Source organism: Carettochelys insculpta, chromosome 1 (genome assembly GCF_033958435.1).
Source record: "Carettochelys insculpta isolate YL-2023 chromosome 1, ASM3395843v1, whole genome shotgun sequence".
Classification (NCBI taxonomy): domain Eukaryota; kingdom Metazoa; phylum Chordata; order Testudines; family Carettochelyidae; genus Carettochelys; species Carettochelys insculpta.
The window spans coordinates 282539597-282551624 of record NC_134137.1 but is presented as its reverse complement, the minus strand read 5'-3'; the positions used below and the strand labels follow the sequence as shown (position 1 = coordinate 282551624).

The 12028-nt window shown below is 47.1% G+C and overlaps 1 protein-coding gene across 1 annotated transcript in view; it reads right to left on the bottom strand.

The window, feature by feature from the left end:
* Positions 1-12028, bottom strand: part of TNRC6B (trinucleotide repeat containing adaptor 6B) — a 262680-nt gene that overhangs the window by 29942 nt on the left and 220710 nt on the right. The window contains 3 exon segments of the mRNA XM_075009512.1: positions 6585-6756; positions 6992-7099; positions 7638-7757. Of these exon segments, the coding sequence (XP_074865613.1) occupies positions 6585-6756; positions 6992-7099; positions 7638-7757 (400 nt within the window).

The following is a 12028-nucleotide window of genomic DNA, read 5'->3' as shown; positions in this document are numbered from 1 at the left end:
AAGCAATACATCTGACTCTCAACCCCATATCCCTGCAGGACACAGCGTTATATCATTCACACTAAATTCTTCATCATCATCATCAACCACCATGAACTCAGTGCCCGTTGGTGTCTGATGCCTCTATCACTATTTCCTTCCATCTTTCCCTGCCCAGAACAGAGTCTTAGTTTCTTAGTAGACTAGCTCCTCACCAGTCTACTATATCTACCCATTCTACGTGTGATCTGCCTCTCCTATTCGAACTGTCCACTATGCCGAATACCAGGGACTTGATTTTTGTTCATTCTGCAGATATGCCCAAATAGTTGTAGATTCCGTTGTATAATCTTCTGCAGTAGGCTCTCTTTCGGCTGTATCTTCCTATATAATTCCTCATTGGTGACCTTCTACATCCATCCTATTGTCAGGATCGTTCTATAACAACTCTTCCTGAATACCAATATCCTTCTTTTTGAATCTTTCATTATCACCCATGTCTCACATCTGTAAAACATGATGCTGAATACACGTTTTCAAGACGCTCAGCTTTGTTCCTCAGCTAATCGCTTTGCTTTTCCAGATCTTACGCATTACCTTCAAACTTGAATAGTGAAAGCAAGAACTAGTTACTATTTCCTTCTTACAGTCTAGATCATGGTTTCCCAAACTGGGGGGCATGATGAAACTCCAGGGGATGAGAGAGTTGACTCACCCCCACCCCCACCGTCGTTCCCCCCACCTCAAGAAAGAGCCAGCCTTTGCTTCTGGCTCTCAGCCCCTGCCATTTTACATCGGCGACCTGGTGCAGCTGCTATAAAAAACAAGCAGCCAGCAAAGACCCACATGGAGCAAGCTGTCTCCTGCAAAGGAATGTGAGTTGGGGGAGGCAGCAAGATGGGGTAAGAGTGGGGGGCTGGCAGTGCCTGGCTTTGGGGTAGGGGAAGGGCAGAGCTCAGGCAGGCAGCTGACCCACAGCTTGGATGGACAGCTCGAGCAGCTGGTAGGAGAGCAGGCAGCTGGCTCTGGCAGCTGACGGGCAGGCAGGAAGCTCTGGCAGCGCAGGGTTCGGGCAGGTGGGCGGCTGGCACAGGCAGCTGGGTCTGCACCAGGAACTCACAAGGTGGGGCTGTTGCCATTAGCCTGGCCTGACCATAGTTGGCCTCCAGGCTGGGACAGGGCCAGCACAGTGTCTGGCATGGACTGCAGCTGGTCTCTGCAGGGCCTGGGTTGCACCTGCAGCACTGGGACCATGCCAGCACCCACTATCTGCTGTATGGTACTTCTATCTTTCCTGAATCCTGCTTGATCATAGTTAGATGTTGTTCTATCCGCGACCTCAATCTCTCTATCAGTATCATCATCAGCACCTTGCCTAGATGACTCATTAGGGCAACTGTTCTGTAGATCTTGCACTCCAATGCGCTTCCCTTCTTGTGTATTGTCACTAGCATGGACCTTGTCTTCCCTTCTTTCCACGCTATATTACGTAGTTGGTGTATTCCTGAATCATACTTCCCCCACTGTATTTGATCACCTCTCCTGTAATCTTATCATTTCCAGGGCTCTTGTATGTTCTTTAGTCATTTCACTGCTCTTTCTACTTCCTCCTTGGAAACATCAGTCTTGCGCTTGATGCTTAGCAGAGATCTCTCTCAGTTCTTTGACCAATCTCTTTGAGACACTTGGGTTCAACTGTGCTTTGTACAGATCAGTGCAGTATCTTGTCCATTGCTGCACAACCTTCTCATTGCTAAATTCCTGCCAGCTGTCAAACAGGTTCTCCTGTGTTACTATGCTGTCAGCTCTGATATGCAGAAAAGCTGCCTTCCACATGGATGAAAGTATCTTAGCACAAGTCTGTGCCTAGACTAAGCTATAATGACTCAAGGTATCTCCAAGGGTCATGAAACATGGTGATGAACGAACTAAAACGAATGACCTTGAGTTGCTACTAACAAACCAAAATAGAATAGCTCAGCTATCTTTTTAGAGGTAAACAAAAAGCTATATTGTTTTCTATCAATTTTACCACATACAATGGTCCGATATCTTCCATCTGTCCTCCTTTTCCTACAAACCATTTTCTAAAGATATTACTATATTCTGTTGCTACAAGGGTCCAGCTTTCAACAATCTGAGTCCAAGTCACTTTTCCAATAGCTCCCAAGGTTTTTCCCTTAATCATCTAATAAATACCGTAGCATTCTCACAGCTTCAGTCCCTTTTTAAACACAAAATGTATGTGAAGGGAGTGTGGTGGTGCTGTGAAGGAGAAAGGATAACATCTATTTGCCCTGAAGAGGACATTTAAAGGCCATGTGACCTGGTACATAAGCTATTTTATTAGCAAGTAGTAGTAGTAGCAGGCATCCTTCAGTCTACATAGACTATGGGTCGCGCCCTTCGTAGTTCCATTTGGGATCATCATTTGCAGCGTCGACTGTGAAGGCCCACACGAGAGTAACAGTCCTTGCTGCATCTGTTGCATGTGTAATGGGTGTCTGGCAGGTCCTTACTGTGCCTTCTGTGGGCTTGTTTCTCCTCTGCTAGCTGTCTGATCCTCATCGCACCCTTCTGAAGGCCCTTGTGTAGTTCCTGCCTCCATCTGCTGTGATCATCTGCCAGCTCCTCCCAGCTGTCCGGCTCGATGTCTACCTCCCTGAGGTCTCTCTTGCAGACATCTTTGTAGCACAACTGGGGGCGTCCGGGAGGTCTTTTGCCAGAGGCTAGCTCGCCATACAGGATGTCTTTCGGAATCCTTCCATCATTCACCCTGTGGACGTGGCCAAGCCAGCGGAGCTGACGCTGCCTGAGGAGGGTGTGCATGGCTGGGATTCCAGCTTGCTCAAGGACAGTGGTGTTGGACACGCTGTCCTTCCACGATATTCCAAGGATGTGCCTGAGGCAGCGCAGGTGGAAGACATTCAGCCTCTTTTCCTGACAGGTGTACAGGGTTCAAGACTCACTGCCATAAAGGAGGGTGCTGAGGATGCAGGCTCTGTAGACTTGCATTTTGGTGTGGGTGTACAACATTATGTTATTCCACACACTCTCGCTGAGTCTGGACAGAGTTGTGGCTGCTTTTCCGATCCTCCTATTTAGCTCAGTCTCCAATGACAGGGTGTTAGTGATGGCGGACCCGAGGTAAACGAACTCGTGGACAACCTCTAATGTATAGCTGTCAATGTTGATTGATGGAGGTTCAGCAACATCCTGATCAAGTACATTTGTCTTCTTTAGGCTGATGGAAAGCCCGAAGTCCTTGCATGCTTTGGAGAACTGATCCAGCAGTTTCTGAAGCTGGTCTTCTGTGTGTGACACTACAGCAGAGTCATCTGCGAACAGCATCTCTCTGATGAGGACTTCCCATACCTTAGATTTAGCTTTCAGCCTTGCAAGATAAAACAGTTTCCCATCAGATCTTGCGTGCAAAAAGATGCCCTCTGTTGAAGATCCAAAGGTGTGCTTCAGGAGGAGTGCGAAGAAGATCCCGAACAATGTCGGAGCAAGGACGCATCCTTGTTTGACGCTGCTCCTGATGCTGAAAACATGTGATAATGTGCCGTCATATTGGATGGTTCCTCTCATGTCTTCGTGGAAAGACTGGATCATCTTGAGTACCATGGTGGACAGCCTATCTTGTGGAGCAGTTTGAACAGTCCATCCCTGCTGACCAAGTCGAAGGCTTTGGTCAGGTCGATGAAGGCAATACAGAGTGGCTTCCTCTGCTCCCTGAATTTCTCCTGCAGCTGCCTCAGAGAGAAGACCAGGTCAATAGTAGATCTCTCTGCGTGGAATCCGCACTGTGATTCGGGATACACCCTCTCAGCAATCTTCTGGAGTCTGCCAAGGATGACATGAGCGAACAGTGATGCCTCGGAGGGAGATTCCACGGTAATTGTTGCAGTCGCTTCTGTCTCCTTTGTTCTTATACAAGGTTACAATGTTAGTGTCGCGCATATCCTGTGGAACCTCTCCCTCTCTCCAGCACAGGCACAGGCACAGTAGCTCATGTAGGGGTTCCAGGAGGGTGTCCATGGCACACTTGATTACCTTTGGTGGTATACCATCCTGGCCTGGGGCCTTTCCTACTGCAATGCTGTCTATGGCTTTCTTCAGTTCGTCCACAGTGGGTTCCAGACCCAGTTCATCCATTACTGGTAGGAGCTCGACGGCATTGAAGGCTGTATCAACCACAGTGTTCTCGCGTGAGTACAGCTTGGAGTAGTGCTCGACCCAGCAATCCATCTGTTTGGCTTTGTCAGTGATGACTTCACCAGATTTGGATTTCAGAGGTGCCATCTTGTTCTGGGTGGGTCCTAATGCCTTCTTGATGCCCTCGTACATTCCCCTGAGATTACCAGTCAGCACTAGTCTGGATGCTGCTGCATAGTTCGAGCCAGTAGTTTTTGGCACAGCGCCTGGCTGTCTGCTGTACTGTTTTTCTGGCTGCTCTGAGTGCTTGCAGGGTACTCTGGCTCAGTGAGCATTTGTACTCCAGGAGTGCAGCGCGCTTCTTTTCGATGGCTGGAATCATCTCATCGGTGTTAGCTTCGAACCAGTCATTTGTGTTTCTAGCTCTTCTTCCAAACAAACACTGACAAGGCCATATTGTAAATCGTATCCCTCAGATGCTGCCATCTGGATGTCACATCGGCACCACCAGGGCTGCTGTGCAGGTTCTCCTCGAGGGTCACTCTGAACTTTTCGGCTCTCTCTGAGTTTGCCATCTTTCTGGCATCAATGAGGGGCCTTCCAGTTGGTTTAGAGTGGTACAGCTTCTTGGGTATCACCTTGAGTTTGGAGCAAACTAGCAAGTGATCTGTAACGCAGTTGGCACTATGATAGCTGTGCGTCAGAAGGATGTTTTTGAGGTTATCATGTCTAGTGATGACCACGTCTAGTTGATGCCAGTGTTTCGAGCGTGGGTGTCTCCATGACACACTGTGCTGTGGCTTGGTTTGGAAAAATGTGTTTGTGATGCACAGATTGTGCTATGTGCAAAGTTTGAGAAGATGCTGTCCGTTTTCATTCATTTTTCCCACACCGAAGTGGCCTAAGCAAGAAGGCCATGAGTCACGATCGGCTCCAACTCTCGCATTGAAGTCACCCAAAATGCAGTTATTCGCGAGCAGGTATTTGCGCTATGGAAGCAGTAAGCACGTCATAGAACTTGTCTTTTACTTCTGGTGTGGCGTACAGGGTTGGAGCGTAAGCGCTGATTAGGTGGACAGGACTGGCGCAAGTTTGAAGTATGACCTGAAGGAGTCTTTCTGATCCGCCCATGACTAATTCCACCATTTGTAGAAGGGTATTTCTGATGGCAAAGCCAACACCGTGCTCTCTGGGTTCTTCTTGGGCTTTACCTTGCCAGAAAAAGGTGTAGTCCTTTTCCTTTAGAGATCCCGAATCTGCGAGTTGCGTCTCTTGCAGAGCAGCAATGTCAACTTGGAGCCTCTTCAGTTCCTCATTGAGGACAGCGGTCTTTCGGGTGTCGCTGATGTCCTGAAGATCTTCAGTCAAACCGGTCAGCATGGTCCACACATTCCAGCAAGCAAGCTTAAAACTTTGATGGTTTCCTTTTCTTGTTGATTTTCTTATTGGTTTGCCTGGTGCTCAAATTTCAGTCACTTATCAGGTTTGGGAACCTTAAGCTTCATGGACCCAGTGACGCAGTTGGACTGTGGCGGGACAGTACCCTTTTGGTTGGGGGCTACCCAGCTTGAGGCAGGCGGTGCCTGTCCAGTGAGATGCAATGTCGTCTCCCACCATCGAAGGCAACCCCCTGGCGCTTGTTCTCTATGCCAATCGAGCAAGAGCTTATAACCGGTATCTGTTACCTCCCGTGTTGGTTCAGCGCTATTAAGCAATGCTGGAGTACCTCTCCAGGCGCGAGCCTGGGCAATTTTTTTGGGACCCTGGGCTGCCCAGACACCAGTGTCCCCCTCTCGGCTTTACTGATATAGTCCAAAGGAGAGGATAACCTCTACGTCTGGTACCAGCTCAGCTGCAGGAGTTGCCTGGTCAATGCCAGAAGTTGGCACAAAACCGCCTTAGGACTCCCCTCCAGATTTTGCATCAGGGTTTACTCCCTTAGCCTTGCTCCTTCCCAGGATAACCCACAAGGCAGTGGGGTGCTATTTTATTAAGAATCAATAAACTAGCATTTTAGTCCCATTTATACCACCAATCTTCTTTATGATCTTTCATCAATCTGCTTTGTGACCTTTCATAACTCACTATACTTCTCTGTGCCTCTGATTCTAATCCCAATCTTTGCCTGTTGTCTATTTAGAGACTGTTCAATTCTTTGGAACAGTGCCTATCTTTTACTTAATGGAGCCCTACCAGCCAGTCTTAAAATAAGCTTCGTAAGTCAGCATGTGATTGAGCTGCACTCTTTACAGGAAAAAAGCTAAACCTAGAAGACTGGCAACTCAATGCGGAGAGAGCTAGCGCTATGACAATAACACTAAATCCAAACCCAATTCAGAAATTGGGTACCAGAGAATTAGTGCATTCCTGGGTGGATCACAGAACAAATTAATAAAGTAATATCACTGGCAACACAACAAATAACCTCAGCTCATAGCAGTACTTACCAGAGTTGTATCCAGGTATTTGCCCTTTGGTCTGTATATCTGAGAGACCCACATTCAAAGCATTGGGTACCATGCTGTCTAAATGTGGTTTAGGCCCAACTGGATGGGATGGAGAATGCTTCATGCCAGGCTGCCTTTGCTGCTGCTGGAGGGCACTCACCATACGGGCAATCTGCAAACAAAGGAATGAAGTGAGGGGACTTACTCTGAACTAAAACTGGCTGCTTGGGGAGTCATGCAGTAGAAATTAGTTCTGAGAGAGTGAATTTTAAGGAAGATTAACTAGCACCTAATGATGAAAGGCATATGGCATTCACGCCTCAGCATGACCTCCATTTGTAGACTGAAAGGTTTCCTCAAATATCCTGCAATCCCATACCCTTTTGATGGACCAAACAGCACCATACCTGTTGCTCTTGCTGCTGTCTCACAGCTTGAGAAATCTTTCTCTGGTTCTGTAATAGTTGCTGCTGCTGCTGCTGCTGCTGCTGTTGCTGAAGGAGCAGCTGACATGCCTACCACAAAAACAGAGAAGAAAGATATTGGTCATTTGGCAAAACATTCCTGGCGAAACTGATCACTAGCAAATGCTTTATTAATAGCTTTTCGCAAAAACAGTTCATTGTTTTTCACAGGAAACAAAATCACTGTGAAAGCATTAGAAAAATGTGATCTGGCTTTCCCATTCTACCTAATGGAATAAGAAACAGTACTGCCAGTAGCTGCTTTATTCAAGTCATTAAAATAAAATAAAAAAAAAACCCCAAGCATGAATAACAAAATAATTGAAATAGCAGCACACAGTTGCTTCCCAGGCAAAGTTGACTAACAAAAAAGAAATCCAACTTACAACTACACAGATCATTTCAGACTGTGTTGACCCCCTAACAACTATGTGTTGTCCTGTACAAAAGAACAGACAGTACTTGTTAACAATACAAATATCAGCTGAACAAGTCTTATGATTTTCTCTTTTGGTTTGAGCAAAGTTTGCAGACAGGGACAGAATCGTAGGAAACCCAGTCTACCAGCTCAAGAAAACAAGATACTTACAAGTTGAAACTGAGGAATACTTGGAAGCTGACTCAGCATAGCAATCTGTTGAGGAGATATATTGAAAAGACCTGGGTTCAGGCCACCATTGGGAAACTGCTTGAGCATGGAAGCAGAAACCTGTGCAGAAATAAACAAACAAACAACTAAGATTCAGCATATACCAACAAAACCTGCACTGTTTTAATCAGGGCTTTTTTCCACCAGAACACAGCAGAACTGTATTCCACCACCAGTTTTTCCGGTGCCACCATTTTTAAAAGGTGACTTGGCAGCTCTCAGCCGCATATGGCTCTTTAAGCAGCCACCTGCAACTGCCACCACTCCAGCTCCCTGCCTGGCAGCGAAATAGCAGGACTCAATTTAATTTGGTTTAAAAGCCAGTGCTGCCCATTAAACCAATTAAATTAAGCCCTGGTCTTTCAGCACGGCAGGTCAGGAAGCTGCCCCTTACGTGCTATATGTGGGGAAGCTGTGCAGCCACGCAGATGAGAACAAGGCAGCTGACAAAGGAGCAGAAGCACGTGGAGCTCTTTTTGAAAGTGAATCCTGGGTTGGGGGGGGGGGGGGGGGGGGCTGGGGGGAAGGACAACTGCGGGTTAAAGGCTGGCAACAGGGTTGGAGCCTCGGAGATGGGGAATTAAAGCTGTGGCAGGTTGGAGCTGTTATGGGGTGCGTGTTAAAGCGTGGCCATGGGACGGGTTGTGGGGGTTAAAGGTGGGCAGCAGATTGGGGCCTTGGAGGTTGGGGGTTAAGGCTACAGAGCGTTGGGGCCATGGAGGGGGTGTGTTAAAGCCTGGCCGTGGGAGGGGTTGGGGGGGGGGGGTTAAAGGCTGGTGGCGGGTTGGGGCCTCGGGGGGTTAAAGGTGCAGTGGATGCAGCAGGTTGGGGCCATGCGGGGGGGTTAAGCATGGTGTTGGGTTGGCGCTGTAGCAGAGAAGGGGCAGAGTTCCAGCTCCTTTTTTCCTAAAAAAATAGCACTGGCTATAATAAAGAATGCTGGGAAGGAGCTACTTGTAAGGAGGAGCAAGTATGGCATATACTCAATTTGTATCATATTTTAAAATAAGCCACTAGATTTCATTTTAACTGGCACCATACATGTCCATAAATGCACAGGTTACTCACTTCATAAAAGAACTGCAATTCTTCAAGATGTGTGTCACAATGGTTGCCCCACTTCAGGTATGCATGTGCCTCTGGAACCCTTGATAAGAGATTTCCATTATCAGTGTCCTTTGGGCTTGCACATGCACCTAGTATCTGTTCATATCGGATGCAAACATCTACTAAATAAGTGTCTGAAGCACAAGGAAAGAAGAGCCAGTAGCAGAGCAACCATAGGGGCAAACATCTTGGAGAATCACAGCTGCTGCCCAAAGTGATTAACCTCTTCTTTTAGTACATATCCACCAAAACCATGTGCCAGGCTTCAATATTTCAGCTACTCATACATTCTTAATGTCATAGATGTTGCCTATTTGACTGAATGAGCTACCTCACTTTGAGGTAAGGAGGGGATGAGTGCCCAAAGCATCATAACAAATGATAATACATCCACCTCAGTTGTGTCTGTGGCGAGACAGAAGGTACTGTTATACTTACCTGTGAGGCAAATGATAAGTCTGTGGGAAAGGCAAAGGAGGACATTCGGTGTGGTAGTTTCAATACCTGGGAAGTAGAACACTGGAACTTGGACTTTACAAGATATGCACTTATTCATTCCATAATGTCATGGCTTCAGTGCACTGGGAGAGGCAATCTCGTTCCTCTCTGCTTGCTTATATAAAACATCTGGGAGACATTGTCCATCACCACCCTGATTTGTGTATCCGTGATGAGGGGCAGGAAACAAAGGCAAGTGTTTTTGACAGCACTGAGCTCCAACAGGTTGATGTGGAGACAAGTCTTTGGTTGTCCATCAGCCCTGAGTTGTGAGGGTATTAAGGTGGTGTCTCCACCCAATAGTGTTTGAAGCTGTCACTGAAGCCAGTGACAGGAGCGGTGGATAGAAGAGAATGCCTTCTCAGACACTGAAGTGATCCTTCCACCAGTCTAAGGAGTACCTTTTTTACAGCTGAATGCTTCCTTGACTGCTCAAATTATTCTGATTGGAGAATAGATCATTCTGAGCCTACCTTAGAAGCGGCAAAGACATAGCTGTGTGTGATTAGGTCTAACAAGGTTACAAGTCTAATAGCAGGTAGGCTCGAGCAGTCAGCAAGTCCAAATATGTCTCTACAAATTATATCTTCTCTACAGGGATAATGTGGACTGTTTTAAATTCAGCTGCATATTCAACTCCTGGAAGAATGCAAGGGCCAGGAGGAGGAAGATAGTACTATTTTGTAGGAAAGGCCCTTAAAATAGCCAGTTACAGAGGTACAGAAAGACTAGGATCACTTCTTGTCAGAGGTAAGCAGCCACTGCTGCCAGTATTTTTTTGAGAACGTTGATGGGGTCAAGGAAAGACTCAGTAGTGGAAATTATCCTGGCCTATAGTGAACTGCAGATATTTCCTGTATGATGGGTATATAATTTTATGGAAATAGGCATCACGTAGACTGAGGGCTGAAAGCCAACCCCCTTTCTCTTGTGAAGTAGCAGAGTCACCATTCTGAACTCCTGAAACGTTATGAACTTGTTAGATATCTTAAGCAAGCTCAGTATCCACTCTCCATTCTCCTTAGCTCAAGGAAATGCGAGTTAAATCCTTTGCCCTCATGACGATGACAAGGAGGACGAGGAACTGGATATATTGCTCCTTGATGGACAGAGTTCACTTCATGTTTCAATAAAAGCTCTAAAGAGATCCCAGAAAAGTAACAAAGAGAGCTGGAAGAGACAGTAATGTCAAATGGATGGTATAACCCAATGTTATCATTTGCTTGTCTGTAGTGATCTGCCTCCAAGCATACTGGCAACAGGCAAGGCAATTTCCGAGGGGGGTGTATATGGGCAGGGGTGGGTGAGATGGGTTAATGGGTGTAGCTGTAAATCCAGAGTTCAACGAAGATTTGAACCCTTGACCAACCCATCAGCCTCCTTCTATGAAATCTGCGTGTCTTTCTAGAGGGTATGGTGGATTTATGGAACCTGGAATACTCAGTCAGATGCAATCTCTGGGAAGTCAATGATCTGTTAAGACTCTTCTTATTCACAGGTGTATATATACCCAGAAATTGCAATAGCCCTAAGAGATCTTTTAAAGTGCACAAGGGTCCATTCGTGATTTCCAAGAACAGTTTAGAACTGTCAAAGGGGAGAGTCTTCCATACTGTTCTGTACTAAGAGTCATGATGCCCTGCACATACCAACCACAACCGCTATGGATCTGGTAGCAGTGTCTGCAGCACCTGAAGCCAAGAATGGTGGTAGAAGACAACTGTCTTATCTGGAGATAAGGAGGAAATGGGTTTTTGAGTGGTGGCCTCCTTCTATGCCTTATGTTACTGCTCCTTTGGCTTTAGCGTGTGCTAACTGTCTTGGAAGGAATGGGCTGGACAAAGAGAAGTTACTCACCGTAGTAACGATGGTTCTTCGAGATGCGTCCCCGTGGGTGCTCCACGATAGGTGTTGGGCTAGCCCCGGCGTCGCAGGTTGGATCTTTTCAGCAGTTTCTGCTGGACCGCACATGCGCCGGCGTGCGCCGCTCCCTTGTGCGCTCCCAACCGCGTGCGCGATCCGGTCCCCGCCAGTTCCTTGACCAACTGCCTTGGATGCTCCTGAAAAATACTAAACAGAGATCCGAAGCGGGGAGGATAGGCGGGTGGTGGAGCACCCACGGGGACACATCTTGAAGAACCATCGTTACTACGGTGAGTAACTTCTCTTTCTTCCTCGAGTGTCCCCGTGGGTGCTCCACGATAGGTGACTACCCAGCAGTAACCCAAGATAGGAAGTGGGTAATCAGTTTATGTGCAGCTTGTCCCCGAGAGGACCTCTGTCGAGAGAAGGGTATCCTCTTGGAATACCCTGTGAAGGGCATAATGCTTGGCAAAGGTGTCATAGGATGACCAGGTAGCTGCTCTGCAAATGTCTTTTAGCGCAATGCCCTTGAAAAAGGCTGTTGATGCCGCCACCGCCCTAGTGGAGTGAGCCCTAGGTGGGGCCAGTAAAGGAGTCTTTCTAAGTTCGTAGCACATTTTTATGCAGGATACGATGTGCTTCGAGATTCTCTGCGAAGAGAGACCTTCTCCTTTTGATTTGGGAGCGAGAGAGACTAGGAGTCTATCTGTTTTCCAGAAGGACTTAGTCCTGTCTATATAGAAAGCCAGCTCCCTCCTCACGTCCAGGAGGTGTAGGTGCGCCTCTTTAAATGAGGGTAAAACTATAGGTTCGTTAATACGAAACTCTGAAGAAACTTTGGGAACAAAGGCTGGATGCGGCCA